We start from the raw sequence: 17,300 nt of genomic DNA, 5'->3' as shown, positions 1-17,300 counted from the left end.
ACTCATTCCGTCCATGAGCAATCAGACAAATAGGCAAACACGTCGCATGCCAGTTACGTGATTAAAACAGAACCGTAGGGCCCTAGAACCTCCAATAAAGGGTGATTGAATTCGAGTCCAATGTGCCGCCGCGCAAACCTAGTTAGATGTCACGTCGAACTATGCAGTATTTATTGCAACAATTATGTTTATGGTGATTTAGACAAATCGTTTTACTTTATCTCTGTAAGATCGATGTCAAACTTCCCGAATTCACAGCGGCTTTGAATGTTGTAAATTTTCCAGCAACTTGCGCATGAAAGCTTGCACACGCATCTCGATCACGCACCGGCCTCATTTTGTTTGTTCTCGAACATAACCCACCCCAAATTGCACATTTTTCACCCAAAGTAATACAAATTAACTAATAGAACGCCAGGCGATTTGGTATCCCATCGGTATTCTCTGGAGTGCGCTTAAGAAACCCTAGTTTTTTTTTAATTTACTAAATCCTTTCCTACATTCACCAAGGAATCCGACGTTTTTTCAGTGCATGATTAGCAGACGAATTAATCATCGTATGCTTTATTAATTAATTGCTTATTTTTTATTTTTACGGAAATACAAAATTTAGTGCTAACTGAAGTTTCAGTTACATTTTTTATCGACTTTATTAAACCGCAATAGCTATGATCTTGTCAATTTAATTAAGAATATTGATGAACTTGTGTATTCAGCGTGGTTTGTTATCTGGTTAGACCACAAGGACATATTCAATAGCAACTGAGTTGTCAGTGGTTAACCTTCTGAACGTGAGGCTTTAGAATCTCTGCGGTCTAATCAGTGGGTAGTCATCAATGAGTTCAGGTGCAAATTACGCCCGACAAAATCACAAATCACAATAATTTGAAAGTCTCATCTTCATTAATTGCTCGAAATTTAATAAAATTTTAGCAAATATACAATTGTTTCCATTGTGCGGGACTTTTCTAAATTGAAATTTTATTCTACCTACATCTCACAAGTTAGTTAGAATTTCATTTTTAGAAAAAGCACCGTGTCTTGTTTCGTTCTTTTTCTGTTAATTGTAGAAGCCTGCATTTTTAAACCAAACTTTCCTCTCGAAAGGCACATACTGCTACTTCATTTGGTTAATTTTAGTGATATCGTCTAATCACAATGAATAATAACGCTACCGCAAACATTTACTATGAAAGTTTGAATTGATGACCGTCTGTCACTTGGGTAATAGGTATGATATATTGTATGATACGAGTAGTTGAAAGTGGAGTTTAAGTTGTGCATTGCCCATTATAGTTACTTACTTTTCTCAATAGATCATGCAAAAATATCTAAAATTTTTCCCAACACAGTTTAGAAATATAAATTCATATAAGGAAGGATAAGATTTTCAACTTGTGTTCCCTTAATTCCTGTCTTTTTATACAGAATCCAAGAGCCCTATGAACTTGAAATGAAATTGGTAACAATTATTACAGCACTATATGATCCCATTATTCAATTTTTCAACTAGAATATCGAAGTATTTCGAACAGAAATTTAGTTGAAGTATTAGTAGTATTTGGTCCTTGAAATTTTGGGATAAAATTTATTTCTGGACTAGTAAGAAGTGCCTAATTATCACAGAAAATTTCTGGTGCTACACTTTTGTTGCCCATTGTAAGGATTTAATCTTTTAAATCATTGTTTTGCTGTCTTTGAACCCCATAATTGTGATGTGGTCTTTGAACAAGAAACCACAAAAGAACTAGATTAGTTAATTGCTGAAAATACCTACTCGTTTTATTGTGGGTTGTTTGTCTGTAATTATGGTTGCGCTTCTTTTGGTGCAAACCTACGGGAAACCCATCAATGGTAATGCATGGGAGGTGATGCTGAGCTGACGCATTGCGTCACTTCCATCATCGTCACGTCGAAAAGTTTAAATTAAACATTTTTGGGGGTCTTAATGAAGTTGTCGGCTATCCCGAGTGATGGACTAGGGTCGTATTTCGACGTTTTCGTGGAGATGATTAATGCTCGCCGCCATTTGATTTAATTTAAACGTGGTCGTGCGTTTCAGGTGAGTTCATGTGACATGATTTTTCACGGAAGCTCCTTTTAGAGAATTTCGTCCAGATCATTACACACAAGAGTCATTTTCACATTGTGAGATTCGTGACTTGATATCGCGTGCAAATTTACAATATTTGAAATCGAAAAAGTTTTTCTTACTCATTCCCTTTTATTGCGGCTTTAAAGCAAAACTCGTGAGTGTGTGAACGTAATTCGCTGGCCTACCTGGCCGGGATTTTAATTTTAATAATAGCGTTCTCGTGCCGAACGCTAGGAAAAAATAAGTCCTTCGAAGTCAAATGATGCACTTAGCGAAATTGATATTGCACTAAATGAGCCACGCTTTCTTACTGCAAATTTGTCACAAAAGAAGTTTGTAACTAATTTACCCTAACATCGTCAACTTTAAAATTGGTTTGGTAATTGCTCATCTCTCTAAAAGGTTTCCAAAACAAATCATGTCTATAAAACAGATCTTGCAATTATAAATAATTTCGAGCCAGCTTTTCATTTCACGGAAAGTTGTCTAGCAAACTCTCACAAATACCTAACTGTTGTAAATTGTCTTTTTGCCATGCCTGTGTGGTAATAAATGACTGCAGATATGAAGGATAAACACAAAGGAGCATTAGGTGGGTAAAATCCATTAAGTTAATGTTAAATCATTTTTGGGGTGGAATCTTTTATTAAACTTAACTAATTTCCTTTTTAGTAATAAACGGGGGTAAGTCACGGAAACCCCTTCGGCGCAATCTAATTAATAACATTAACAAAAACCCAGTCCCTTGTTTAGTATAAAATTTTATACCAAACTGCCAGAATATAAAATTGTCGCAATTGAGTAACGGAGATTTCTTTTATTATTTAGTGATAAAGTTTTCCCGTCAGCAGTACAGAACGTTTTGTTCAGCGAGAAACTTGTTACGCATTTCGACATTCGTCATTCTGCAAATTCGTTTCAAATCAGTGTACACGAATTCGTCTAATTCGCTCCGCAGGGGATTGAACCGAATATCTCAACCTTTTTCACAATTTCTCGTTGATTCCTCCCTCTTTTTCTCTTTTTCAAAGCAAAATCTATTTAATTTTAAATCATGTGCTTTAGACGTCTAGTGCTTGCATTAATTGAATTCTTTTAGCTTTGAACCCTAAACCTCAAGCACTGACAAGATGTTAAGGACTTTCTTTTGCCTCCGTCCTTTATAAGGATTTTTATTTTATAAACTAAGAAGGCTAAATTTCTTGGGGAATATTTCGTATAGAGACAAGAACTTTCTAGTTAAATTTATATCCGGGGGTTGGATAAACACAAAATTTGCCCAGTTTTGGTTTCGCAGTTCGATTCTACATAAGAAACAGTTTTCAAAGTAGTCTTCGAGCTCGGACGAACTTCTTCAAGGGCTGTTGTAGATCTAGATAAAAGTCGTGGAATCAGCGGCGAACTTTTTACTCACGTTTAATTGCACAGTCCGTCAATTGCAGGCGTGTGTGTGATGTGTGGGGTGTGTAAACTTGAAACTTAATAGTTTAAGTTACTGTTGCTTGCAGCTGTTTTGACAATAAGTCATTAGGAGTAGATACAGTAATTTAAAGCAGAACAATTAAGTGCGTGTAGGCGCATCGATAAATGGCTTCATTATGTGGGGGCGTAATCTTGTATATAACTTGAAGACACAACAATTGTTATTAAAACTAAGATGTCGGAGTTAGTTATGGCGCTGGTAATTCTGGCAGCGGTCTAGAATAGCGTCTTACAATGAGGGCTCAAGAGAGCTTGGGAATGCTCTTATTGTTGACACAATGGCACGATATTCAACAGCGCTTTACCACAATCCTGATATATTTATGGCCACCTAAACAGAACCGAAAAATTAACGCAGTCATGAGGAACAGACTGGAAGATAAAAATCGACTAAAGCGCGTGAAAAAAAATTAAAATGCGGCCAAGATGGGATCGCTCTCGCATCTCGGATCAAGGATAGACAGCAGCAACAGTTGTTGACAGTGATTCTTTGCAAGTAATATCGTGATTGATGACTTGAAGAGCGATACATCACTGTCATCGTAATCGTAAGTTGTCTTGCTGTTGAGAAGCTGGTTCTCTCTTTGGAACTGCTCCAGTGAAACAAAGAAAGTTGTGTTCTTCTGTCTGCAAGTTAGACATATTTACGATTGTTTCGATTTTATATCTGATTTTTCCGCCGCAAAAACTTTAAATGCGGTTTCCAAAGTTAACGTGCTGGACAGAGGACAAATGAATCTTCGATGACAAGTCGTTTGAAATCTATTTATTTACAGCGCTACTTACAACTTACAACTGGAACTAAACAAGGAATTTTTGATAGTTTAGGTGGTGGCACCTTTTCCTATTTTTTTCCTTTTATACGTTTTTAAAGTAGAAACAATTAGGGTTTAATTTACACTGTATTAATTTTTGGTAGGTCATTAATAAATGTACCTACCATTTTGTAGGTTGTGGCATTTTTAAGATATTTATTGTCGGAAAATATGCATCTGCTTGTTCGAGAGTTTATTCGAGCGAAGTCAACCAAGTTTTTAAGCGTATTTCCTAAATGTTGGAAAAGTTTGCGGATATAAGGTAAACCCGAAAAACGATTTAAAAAATTTATGGAATTAATGTAATTTAAAAGGAAACGTCGACGTGGGGGGAATATTTTTATAAGCATCCAGTGTTTTTATTATATTTTTGTCTAATAAAGAACACGTAGGGAAACACTTAATTCAATCATTTTGTGTAGCGGTGCTAACCGTGTGATTAGCTATAATTATGTTTCGTTCGTTCTTCTTCAAACCGCTTTCGTAAATTGAAAAAGGACCAATTTTATCCAATGCTACTGTTGCGTGATTGACTTTTATGCCATTAGAGACGACAGAAATCACTCTCCATTCTCAGAATGATTCGACGTGCGAAGTAGGTTTATTAAGTAATTTATGCCCGAAGACTGTGATATTATAAGTGGACGTGATTTACGAAATTTTATCCACAACTGCCAAAACCTGAACACAAATCCAAATTTCTAATTTATTAGTCAAAATCAGTTCGAAATTTCCCGATTGTGGCTAAAATTTGTTATAAACAGTTGTCAGATGCTACAAACTATGCGAATCTGAAGCGGAAACCCTGCCTGATTAGACACAGCTACAGCAACTGCAGATATTACTAAAATTTAGTTTGATAGATATCATTAAATTTATATTAAATAAAATGAACTAAATGGTATTTTACGCGTCGAATAACCATCCAGAAAATGCAATAAAAATGTGTCTATCAAAGAAAGTACTGCAGAAAATTATGATGTATTTAAAAAAGACGGTTTAACGATCCGTCTTTGTGGAATATATTTAAAGTTAAGGACGATACAAGTAAAATCTCTCCTTGTGCGACTAAATCGGTCTGAAAATGTAAGTTGGGTTCATGCTAACGAACTACATTATTTTATTTCAATGTGTCATAAATTACGAGAAGGCGTTTAAAGTGGCGTTTAATTCGCCAGCAAATGTGAACCCTTGAGAATGAAAAGCTTTGTGTCTTTTTATTATTTTGGTAATTTCTCCCCGTTAGTTTCATCTCCCTAACGGTTTGAAAATCACTATATTACAGGAAATGTGTAGAAAACAATTTTTTTGTTTTTGTTTAAAGCTTGCTCTTGGAAATGCTGCGATAATTCAAGTTTCAAATGAAATTTCTTTGACAACAGTCAGTCATTACTTACAAATAATTAAATTTCAGTGAGAATGATTTATTCATGAGGCCGAAAATGTGCTTTAGATATGACTTCTAACTCCCTGTCAGTATGTTCATGTCACTGCAACTGTTGCATCGAAATTCGCAAAGTCGCATGGGATCTAAATTTTATTGTGTGATTTATTGCGAAAGTTACAAGCCGTACTAGCCGTATCACGTGTTTCTAAACAAAAATAATGTGAGAGGTGAAAATGGATTTATATTAAGTTTGTTGCTGTTAAAACTTTCTTCCTGACTCCCTTCAGAAATGCATTTAAAATAGCCTTTTTGTCCCTGCAGACACCCTCCTTGTTTCTTAAAGCTTTGCTGACGTGCTAGAGATTTGTGCTTTTTTAAGGGAAGTTTTTAGACCTGCCGCATTGCATTCGATATTGATTTGCACTGCTATGTTCCACTGTATACGTAAAGGACTTCACTGTGGTGAAAATAGATCAGAAATTAATCTGGGTTATGGAACACTGATCTGTTTTCTTTTTCACTCACTAGATTCCAAGATTACTGGTTTTATTTAGCTCCTTTGATAGACAGATACGAGATAACCTACACGTAAATAGGAAGTGTTTCTTTATAGTGTTAAGATTGTATTGATACTGTAGCTAATATAGATTTAGATTAGATTAGTACAGAGACAGAAAGCAGTGTGGTAAATTGGCCCTAGATACAATCTGGGTTTTTTATGCATCACTTCACGAATTAACGTTCCATAAAAATGAATTGGGTATTATGGGGATGTGTGAGTCCATAACTCTTGCTTTATCTTGATTCATGTAAGCATTTACCATAAATGCAAACAAAAAATTGAAACTTAGTCGGCAAATGCCTCCTATTTTGTATTCTTGGATAAAAAATATTTGCTCTTTTCACTTTTATTATGTGTGTTTTGTGGGATATCTAAAATAAATGACCGGGATGATGTCCCTCCAGTTGAGAGTGATAGTATTATCTAAAAATTGACCCAAGACATATATTATTGTATCCAAGAGATTGGCCTCCGAACGATTTTTCCAGGCCATTCGTCCATAAAAGTAGATTTTGATGGTAATACAGGTATTCAGTAGTCATTTAACCGACCCTTTCTAGCTCAATCTAACGATCAAAGCGCATTATAATTACAAATACTGAATATCAGGGCTTACACTTAGTTTAATGGATTACAATGTCTATTCAACTATTATAAATACAGGTATTACCAAAGCAAATAATATGGTATGAATGCATACATCTCAATTCTCAATGCGCCTGTTGAAAATGTATCGTCTATGCTAGGAAAAGCTTTCTAGACGTTGCCTGAGGTCTTCGATCTTCGTCCTGTTTATATCCTACGTTTGAATAAAAGTATTTCACATCTGTTATTCAGATGGTTGATTTTTCGCAGAAAACGACTTTCTGAAATCTCTTGTCGATGTTTTGTTTTCTATTGCAGCAATATGCGAATTTGTGGTGAACTGTTATTTGTTTTATTTCCTCATAGATTAATTTAAACGTGAAGCAGTAAATCCATTGGGGTGTGTGATATTGTGACATCGTTGAAAATTTGAGCTTGTTCAGCATCAGATTTCATCTGAAAGCCTCATAAATTCAACAGACAGCTCCAAATTTGAAACTCTTTATATATGCTCGTATCGCGAATAAAAACAATATTAATTTGAGGGGCGACGCCATTTACAAAACAACGTCACAAACTTATGTGGAAATGAAGTGATAGCTGTTGAATACAAGTTGTAAATAATATTCTGCTATGCTGACAACAGTTTTAACTTTAATACCTGCCTAACTCTGCTTGGCCTTTATTAAATAAATCCGAAGGATTTGGAACGGAGAAATTTGTAAGAAATCCTTTAAACATTTTTTTTTAGATATTTATTTAATGAAATGTTTCAAATGCCACAACAAACCCCAGTATGGTTACTTCGAAATAACCTTACAATAAAAAATCTTCAAAAACGAAGTTAAAATTCGAGCATGGCTTTGTGAGTGTAGCAAAACTCGTTCTAACAAAAACTGGACTTTGCAAGAGTTAAAAAAGCTATTTATGTACATATACTTTTGCACAATGGCTCACAATTACGAGTATGTCAAAACATTTGCATATAACGCGCAATTATTTTCCACTCTAGTTAATACAGCAGATGCTCAAACGCATGTATTAGTTAAACTACTAAAACAATACACTGTAAGGATAATATTTAGTTTCAAATAAACAGCTAATAAATAAGTTTGTGCATAATTAACAATGTATGCATCATAGTTTGCATGTCTTAGCAGCTATTATGAAACATGATGAAGCGCAACTAATTGACATTAATGAAAAATTAATTGTGTCTGTCGGAATTGAATTACTAATTTGGTCTCCCAGTCAAGTCGGAAATGACTGGATATGAAACTGAAGCGTGAGTAGACTAGGAAGATGCTTGTTTCGAGTAATTCCTACTAGCAACACTTTTTGGGAGTTTTAAATCGTTTCTTTTGAAATAATATACGTAACTACAAGGGTTGCGAAGAGAATATTTTTCAGTTAGGAGTACGAATACAGAATAAGTTTTTTGTCAAAATTTTGTTAATTTAATATCAAGGGGTAATTGTATAGTTACACAAACTCTCACGTATAATCCAGCTGTTAATTATCGCTTGTAATGTAAGTCTCGTGAATAATATATAAAGTCATTGTTAAGTAATTAAAACAAGTTGTTTGGGTTCTTGTGTAGTTCACGTTTCCGGAATATTCAGTTAAAAGTCCTCAACATGTAAAGTTTGGTAGTGCATTTCTGAATAGAATTCCACCTACACCGTATCTCTGCTTCATTGTATGTGGTTGAGCCTTTATTTACGAAGTACATCCAGTTGCAATCATTTCCCGTACGCCTTGTGATTACATTCCTTTCGTAGCATCGTGGCTTAATGAAAACTCAAAACTCATAATGTCATAATTGTGATTTATTTGTCATTCACGTATTTTCAGATTTAAAAAATACTGTGCTTGTTAGGTATGTACTCGTTATCACACCAAATCCGTTGATAAGTTATTTATTTACTGGGATTCAAAAATAGGTCCTTGAAGCAATTTTTTATTTTGATGCCACAAAGTCACCTTTCATTAGCTTTATACAGCCAGATAATAGGATGATAAAAACAAGTATAGTGTGTTGTATTGTTAGGATCCAAAATGCCAACAAGTATGTCGTTCTGTTGCAATATTTCTCTCCAGCTCTTTCTTCATAGTTCGGTTGGTATTCTTTATAGACCCAATATGCTCCTGAAAAATTACGATTACTTTTGGCTATCTAAATATGTGGATTTGATTAATTGGTATTTATTTTGGAGTCTAAAGCTTTCGCATGTGGTTCCGTTTCCGCACCTAAATACGTAAATACAATGATTTAAATTTATTACCACTGTAGCTAATGGTAAGATAGGAAACGAGTTTAAATTAAAATAGAACGCACGCAGTTTAAACATAGAAATATAAATTAGGAACACATCGTTTTTACTTTTTCAGATAAGAGTTTATTGATTTTTCTTTGAAATTTCAATACTGAAACTAGATAAATAGTTGAAATTGGAGCAAATAGAGCAACCCACCTAAGCAGTGCCATACGATGTAAAAGATCGCCAAAGCAATGACCACATTAAATAGGTGCTTATCCGTTGTTCCGCTAATACTTTTAGTTAGTGCACCTACAAATCCTTACAACTCTATAATGCTTGGCGTAACTTTCAGCAAACGTTACCTGCCACAATTAGGTATATTGGTATCAGTCTACTGACGGAGCAGTTATTCAGATTCACCCATCCTATAACGAACATGAAGAAGAAAATAGCATATAGTAAAACTAGCGAAGCGTTTATTCCAGCTAAAAATGAACATTGCATTAAACATTCAACAGTGAATCAAATTAGCCAAATGAATTTTTGAGAAGGCAACATCATTTTTTACGTACAGACATTAAAGGGAAATAAATTAATAATGCCAACCTTTCTCCTCTTTCATTAATCATTGCAAACTTACGCGGTGCTTTCAATTTGACTTTTTCCAGAGCCTCGCTCTCTTCCGATTGTGTGTTCTTTTCATTATCTTGTTTTTCTACCTCGATAACAGCTTCTAGTGTTTTTCCATTTGACATATTGGCAGATTTTTCAAACAGCTTTACACTTTAATTACACATGCGCCACTTTGCGAAGCAGCGCGTTTACTTGTTTCTCTATTTATATTTTTCGTACGGTGCTCATTTATATTTTTAGTTTTGAATTTAGGTTTGGCATATTGTTCAGAGTGGCAATCTAAATAGTTGGCATCTACAGTATCAACTACAGACGGATATTAAATCCTTTGTGCTCGCAATTGTTTGCTAAGTTATTTGGGCTTAGATCAGAATGTGTTTAATAGAAGAAGTAAGATTCCAGAATACAATCCAATTTTTTATAACAATATCATTTAATAAATTACACCAGTGTATCACGCAAACTTGTGATTTTTATGGATTCGCTGTGACTAAGGGTTGTTCGACATTTTGGTCTTCCACCTTAAGGGTTGACGTTTCAGTTTCTTCAACGTTTACGTGCGGAGATTCGGAACTGCCGGTTCTCGTAGCCACAGCGAACAGACACAGTGCACAACATATGAAGCAACAAAATCCCGCCAAAATTGCGATAATTATGGCATAAAATGACGTTATGTAGATAAATGCAAACAAATACGCGGTTTTGTTACAATACAATTTTCCATCTAAAGGATCGTAACTGGGCTGAAATGCTTTGTACACCCAATAAGTCCCTAAAACATCGAAGTTGTTAGACGAACTGAGGCGTCAATAACTCACCCAAGCAAAAAAATATTGTCTCGACACTGTACAATGCCGATTCGATGTACAAGACTTGGACGTGCTTCGATAATCTTCCCCGTATGTAACTTACAAATTTAGACATTAGTCCTATAGCACCTGTTGACAAAAAATAATAGAGTTCTGTTGTAAACAAAAAAATCAATACCTCACCAGTGGCTATTAGGAACAGCGGAATATCTTTGTTGACGGGGCATTTATGAACGTTTAAGCACCCAACTACCAGCATAGAAAAATTTATAGCTGCAGATATTAAAAGAGTGTATTTCAATCCAGCTACAAAAAAATAGCTAAAAAATCCATCACTTGTGTTTGGGGTACAACTTTTCAGTTGAGGATGTAAAAAGTGCGGAAAGTGAAATGAAATAATGAATTGTACTCACGTACAAACTTCTTCTTCAGTTTTTTTATGGAGCTCTTTACTACCGCCTTTTTATTCGTCTCATCATCACCTTGATGTTGTTCGTCCATTACTCACTCTCAAAAGTAAGGGATCACCACATCTCGAAGTATTGGGGCATTCCCTCACATTGCTTGGAGACTACTAACGCGCCCGACCTTCGTCCTGTTTACTAGCATTCCTGGCGCCATTTGTGGGCGTGCATAAGCCAAGCGAAACAAAGTTAAACTCATGCTCATACAACGAATTTATTCGTATTGTAGGTCAGTCAATATTTTTACCATGCGACACTTCCTGAGCTTTTTTAAGCTTTTGTTTACACGAAATGGATATTAATGGAAGTACATTTATCGATTTTTGTTTATTTAAAGAAAATGTACATTGGTATGAATATTTTTATTGTTTTATGGCGTCAGTTCCTGGTTCTGTTGGAATTGGAATCTCCACCATCTCCCCGACATCTTCCTCAATATCATGAGGACCGTACTTGTCAAGCAGCACTAAACTGAGCACGAAGCATCCCACTATTGTTATTATTAGGAATATTAAAGAATAAATAATTGTCATATAAATAAACGCAAATAAATACAAGGTCTTGTTACAATACAGTTCGCCACTGTCGGGATCATAGTTGGGTTCATATTCCCTGTAAACGTAGTATGATCCTGTAAATAAACGGACATAACTCCAGTTTTTCTTTCTATCTCCGACCCACCAACAATCAATACTGTTAACTCTCCTGTTAAAATAAATGATAAGATCGGGGACACACTTATGTGCTTTATTAAGAAATTTTTGAAAAGGCTTATCAGTTTGGTGACCATGCCCAGAATGCCTAAAAATCGAAAGTAAAATGTTTTCCGAATAAAACTTACTCACCCAAACAAAGCAGATACTTAGGTATGTCAGGTTCGACGGGACATTTGTCGTAATACACGGCAGCAATAACAATAGTCGCTAAATGAATTAAACTAAAAAATACAAAACTAAATTTCAAGGAACCTAAAATAACAACTTGCAGTTTTATGCTAAAATAAATAACTGATGCATACCTTGAAACTTTTCTTTTAGTTGTTTGAATCTTGTGTTTTTATTTGAACGTTTCGAATCCTCGTTTGTTATATTTTGTTCCGCCATAATTTGAAGCTACTTTCCTCGAGCGATTTTTGTGCTACTGGCTGTTTCTATTTCAAACTGTTGTGTGGCGCTGTAATTGGGTCTTCGTGCAAGCGTACACACAACATGTACAGTTTTTTTCGAAGTTGGAAGTTAACAGGAGGATTACTTTAGCTTTGTTTAACGTCTTTGTTACCAACAATTAATAGAAAAGTCTATTGGAATAAGTCCAAGCTCTGATTTTTATTTAAAGCCAGGATTAAAGTTATTGTTGTTTGGCTCCTAGTTCATTTAATTTCAGTATTGTTCCTGAAATTTTAAAAATTCCTCCAATACTTATGAATTGCGTGATTGGTCATGTGTCATGACATTTATTTAAATAGGTCAAATTGTTAAAAACTAGAGTAATTGGTACAGTTATTAGGTGTTGGCTGTTGATTGTCCACTTTAGAGATTAGATCATAGGTAGAATACTAATTTTCTAGTTGTTTTTTTCTGGTATTTTTGTGGACATGCTCGTATGTGGTAGCGTGCTTGCTTATAAGACAGCTATGTAATTAAATCCTTCCCCGACTTGTGAATTTACTAATCAAATACTAGTAACTTGGCAAACAACCCCAAACCCATGTTTTCGCACGAGGACGCGCTTGGCGAAAGCACTATTTTCAGACCTTAAAAATTGCTAACAGTATATGCATTTAATTTACATGGATAAATATTTTGGGGAGTAATGATAATAACCCTATTAAAACGTGTTGTAATTCCTAAAGGCGAAAGGCAAGCCTAATATTTGACTTGAGTGAAAATGTTGACTGAACTATTAAAATATACGGGGATGCAAGAAAAGGTTTGTGTTTCGATGAGAACAATGAGAAACTTTGAAAAAACATCAAAAGGAAGGAATTTTCGGTTTCAGTAATAGTTACTGAAGAAACTTTCAATTCCTGAAAATTTTCATAAACGACAATAAATTAATATTTCTGTAAGCTAGTAATTATGCACAACAACGTAATTTGAAATTTTCTTGGCTTCAATTTATTGATTTATCGCAAAATTTTTAGTAAAAGTACTACGACCAGGTGTTAAGTTCATTTTAAGTGACTATACAATATTTACCAACTGATAAATTTGCAATTTACCTTAGACCTTGCAAGCTCATTTGGAGTAATTGCCAATTTGAATCACCCGCTGTGAAAGATACATGATGATCTAGTTGCTATAACATTTCCCATCTCGGTTTCACGACAAATTTAAATATTTTACGAGCATGTAAGTGTTACATCTTACAGATTATAACTAAATAACAAATTGTTACGCTTATTTCGAAGTTAAGTCCAGATCTCCAATCGCACTTAAGCTGTCTGTTAGTAACTATTTCGGTAACCGCATGAACTCGGTTGCAATAAAGGAAGGTAACCGTGTGACATAACTTAATTATACAAAGTAATGAATGCATTACATGAGGAACTGCTTGCGCAAAATGAATTAACTCACCAACTGGACAAATCCAGTTTTCGACGAGAAGCACTAAAGAGCTAAGAGTGAATTTGTTCAAAAATAATTTTAATTTGGCCGTCGTTACAGTAACTGTGCGACACTTTTTTCTTTTAAAGTCATACTTTAAGGAAAAATATGGTTTTTATTCTTTCTGTTAAAAGTCGGAGCCGTAGTGACAACACGAAACTTCATCACAAGTAATTCATATTTTATTGCCAATTTAGGGAGAGCCTGCTCCCAGATTCAGTTACAAACTTTCCCTGCAAGATTCTTTTAATATTACATATTTTTCATTAACTACTTCACACACTTTTTAATTGTTATGACCAAAGGCCCTTCACTGTTGTTTATAAAAATGATTTTTGTTGTGTGGTGTTGCTAAAAATAACTACAAAATTAAGCCAATCTTAGTACTTTGTTAGTTCAACCGGCCGTAAAAACTCGTTCATTACGCTTTAACTGCGTCTAAAAAATACGATGAGCAGAGGTAAGTAGTCTTTTAAAATTGAAGGCCTGTAGAAACTTTCAATGTTTCTGCTTGAACGTGAGGAGATCACAGTAACAACGGCAAATCAATTGAAAGCTCAGTTTTAATGAGCTATGATTTGCGTCCTGGTTTTATTCTATTTTGTGCTGTTATGTTATTGTCAAGAACCTAGCACATTCATATTACGACCACCATACAAATTGCAAATGCTATTGAATAAACCGTCGACCGCAACGCTAAGACAAGACAAGTGTGTTACTACATGGAGATAACTGACGTTTCTATTATTTGCTGTTCTCGATATGCTCCACATTTGCATATGTACCACCACAGTAATAACATGTGGTGCATTTTTCACGTGGTTCGATACTTCTTACTCGCCTGCTTTTAGCGCAAATATGCCCAACAAATGGAATAATTGGAGCCAAGTGCTTTTCACATATTCTACTTGGCGCAGATTTATACCTACTGAATTATTTATGAAAAACGTTTGAATACTCTGGACATTTCGGAATTGTTATCTGTGTGTGAAATGGACAGATCTCATGAATTTTCGATTATTCGAACACGAGCCACCGTTCCAGTTTTCTGCGATCATTTGAACATCATAAATGTTAAGTACCTTCACGGGTGCACATCTAAGCAGGCAACCTCTCCTCAGGCTCATTTCACTCACAATCACTGAATGTGTTGTTTCGATTTGGGATCAAAGAAGCAAACTACGTAATTTTATCAGAGTTCGTCGATTAGTTTCATTGATTTTGTATCTAGTTAACCCGCGGATATTGAATTAATAGTTAGTTTTAAACCCAAACAAAATCATCCCTATGGAAATCTATAGTCAGCCCAGGGGCAAAACGCGTTTAAAGTATTCTCCCCATCTAGTGACAGGATCAGACCGTTATAGGGAACGTGTTGAGCTCAGTTGTTTATACAAGGATTAGATGTACACACACACGAACCCTAAACTCTTAGCTTCAGGCGAGAATAACCGCAGCTTTGTGCGACCTCACTCTTTTACCGTTTTGTCTGTTAAGACGCCTGATGGAGTACTTTTATTACTCAACATCATCCCCAACAATAGTTGCTTTTAGTCACTACAAGCAGTAACATTGTGTTTTTCTTCTCAGGCGAAACTGGAAACCAAAGCTCTGAAAGCCAAACGACCGGGCTTCACGGATGATCGCTACAACGAAACGTCTTACTACATCGAAAACGGTAAGTTAGAAATTGAGGCTGATTTGAGATGCGTGATACGCATTTTTGATGTCACTCCACATCGCAGATCGCTCTCTGACAACGTAATAGTATATTATCATAGGAGCGATTATTCACGAGCATGAAGATGAGTAAATACCATGTCCATAATCGCGAACATAATACTATATTTTTTCTACTCTTGAAAAACCTCAGGAAACTGAACAGTAAAATGTTTCTGCAGATACAGTGATTGTAGGCAATTTTAAATAAGAGATAGTTAATTATGATTTTTTTTATTGGTACTTGAAAAAATCTTAATAATAGGGATATACTTTAATAGGAGTACCTGTACACAAAAATAGAATAATAGAATAATAAGCAGGAGAATTTTAAAATAAAAATCAACAGACCATATTGACATTGTAAATGTGCTCTTGAATATTATTTATTGCAGTAAATGTTATAATTCTTCACTAAGACGATCAAAGCAAAAGTTTTAAACTGAACTCAAAGTTTCTTATGTCGGATTTTAAGCTTTCGAGAAATAGAAATAATTATTTGTAGTCCTTTTAAACGTATTTGCGGTTTTTAACTGTCCAGGGTAGGGCAGATTATAATTTTCAGTTACTGTTTCACAGGCTAATGTAAATTGTAGTAACAGTATGATGTGATGAAATAAAATTTAAAGGTTTTGTTGAAGATTGTCTTTTGATTATAGAACAATATTTATTTTATCATTGTGTCTAGCCTAGTTTTTATTGCTGTAGGGTTTTAATTTGCTGAACGTTTTTCAACCCAATCCGTCGTCCGTAAATATGTATAAATCACGTTCTGTCTTTCGTTGGTTTAGGTTTTTAGTAATTAAAATTTAATTTTCCTAGATTAACATCAGATTACTGATATCTTAAGTTTTTTTTTTGTAATAGTATTTTTAATCGACTAGTATTTGTAATTTGAATCCACTTAAGTATTTTTACTGTCTGTAGAACCCCTACTATAATCATCACAATGACACAGATTTTCAGCACATGTGCTGAAAGTAATCAGAATACTCTACGATTCTAGTTGTGGTGTAAACGAAATTTTCGCAAACGAAATTCGTGAGCCGAATCAGCAACATCGTGATCCGTAAATATTCAATGAAACCGCACTGGAAACTCACATCTTGCTATATAACGAAGTTCAGGAATTCATATCGTTACGAAGAAAAAAGCTCCGTTGAAACTTGAAACTTTGTCTTTATCGTGGCAAACTTGTATGAAGCGTGGAGAACGGCCGAAAATCCAAATTGTTTGAAATCTAAGCTGCGAATTTTCGTCACGCACGATTCTCCGTTCGATTGAAAAACAATATTATTTCCACGTTGTTGGATGAAGAGCAGCATTTTTCAACCGCCGTTTCTGTTGCCATATTCCAATTTAATTCTCTCATGTATTCTAAACGAGATAAAAAACAACACAAATTTATGTACGTAATTAGCATCTTGCCGGTTAATGTGTGGGCGGTTTTATTACAAATGTAATCTTTGCTTTATTATTATTTTACAAAGTGGCTCTAAATGTATCGTAGTATATACAGTACAGTTATTAACATTTGCGCTTATTTCGTTTTTGTTTTCTGTTAGGGCTGCGGAAAGTATATCCTTACTATTTCACTTTCACAACATTCACTAAAGGGAGGTGGGTCGGCGAGCGGATCTTGGACGTATTTGCTCGAGAATTTCGAGCGCATCCCGCCGAAGAGTACGAAAGGTGCATCCAAGCAGGAACTCTAACTGTAAATTATGACAAGGTCCCTATAGACTACAAGCTAAAACATAATGACCTTCTGGCCAACGTAGTCCACAGGTATGTAACATGCGGTTATGAAAGTTGAATGCTTTTTCTGTTTAATTGACAGAATATTCGTTTATACGTATGTATATACCTACAATATTGCGCT

The 17,300-nt window shown here is 35.0% G+C and overlaps 2 protein-coding genes across 10 annotated transcripts in view; one reads left to right on the top strand and one right to left on the bottom strand.

The window, feature by feature from the left end:
- The window catches only part of LOC661795 (uncharacterized), a 93,637-nt gene that overhangs the window by 66,421 nt on the left and 9,916 nt on the right, over nucleotides 1-17,300 (top strand). For all 5 annotated transcript variants that reach the window (XM_015979802.2, XM_015979800.2, XM_008195090.3 and 2 more), the window contains 2 exons: nucleotides 15,290-15,377; nucleotides 16,984-17,206. In XM_015979802.2, coding sequence (XP_015835288.1) covers nucleotides 15,290-15,377; nucleotides 16,984-17,206 — 311 coding nt within the window. The remainder of the gene's footprint in view (nucleotides 1-15,289; nucleotides 15,378-16,983; nucleotides 17,207-17,300) is intronic.
- Nucleotides 8,873-12,339, bottom strand: LOC103312998 (transmembrane protein 272). 5 transcript variants are annotated; one of them, XR_010334436.1, is made up of 10 exons: nucleotides 12,112-12,339; nucleotides 11,939-12,061; nucleotides 11,775-11,894; nucleotides 11,043-11,724; nucleotides 10,808-10,935; nucleotides 10,639-10,758; nucleotides 9,828-10,592; nucleotides 9,550-9,672; nucleotides 9,401-9,505; nucleotides 8,873-9,074 (listed from the first exon to the last, which is right to left on the bottom strand). XR_010334436.1 is itself a non-coding variant. In XM_008195087.3 (7 exons), exons 1-4 carry the CDS (start codon nucleotides 11,128-11,130, stop codon nucleotides 10,294-10,296), a joined length of 630 nt encoding a protein of 209 aa, XP_008193309.2. In that variant the 5' UTR covers nucleotides 11,131-11,262; the 3' UTR covers nucleotides 8,873-9,074; nucleotides 9,401-9,505; nucleotides 9,550-9,672; nucleotides 9,828-10,293. The 5 variants fall into 5 exon arrangements, 4 of the variants coding, with proteins under 4 accessions (XP_008193309.2, XP_008193310.2, XP_015835291.1 ...); XM_008195087.3 differs by lacking the exons at nucleotides 11,775-11,894; nucleotides 11,939-12,061; nucleotides 12,112-12,339 and having other exon boundaries at nucleotides 10,813-10,935; nucleotides 11,043-11,262; XM_008195088.3 differs by lacking the exons at nucleotides 11,775-11,894; nucleotides 11,939-12,061; nucleotides 12,112-12,339 and having other exon boundaries at nucleotides 9,401-9,496; nucleotides 10,813-10,935; nucleotides 11,043-11,262.

Source organism: Tribolium castaneum, chromosome 5, assembly GCF_031307605.1.
Source record: "Tribolium castaneum strain GA2 chromosome 5, icTriCast1.1, whole genome shotgun sequence".
In the NCBI taxonomy this organism is placed as follows: domain Eukaryota; kingdom Metazoa; phylum Arthropoda; class Insecta; order Coleoptera; family Tenebrionidae; genus Tribolium; species Tribolium castaneum.
Note: the sequence above shows the minus strand (reverse complement) of the source record. Positions and strands in the feature narration are given on the sequence as shown.

Excerpts from the sequence above, each read along its gene's own strand:
- LOC103312998 (XM_008195087.3), bottom strand. The coding sequence starts at position 11,130 with ATGGACGAACAACATCAAGGTGATGATGAGACGAATAAAAAGGCGGTA. Across the intron at positions 10,759-10,812 it reads GCTGTTCCTAATAGCCACTG|GTGCTATAGGACTAATGTCT; the intron begins GTGAGGTATTGA and ends TTTTGTCAACAG. Across the intron at positions 10,593-10,638 it reads GACAATATTTTTTTGCTTGG|GGACTTATTGGGTGTACAAA; the intron begins GTGAGTTATTGA and ends TCGATGTTTTAG.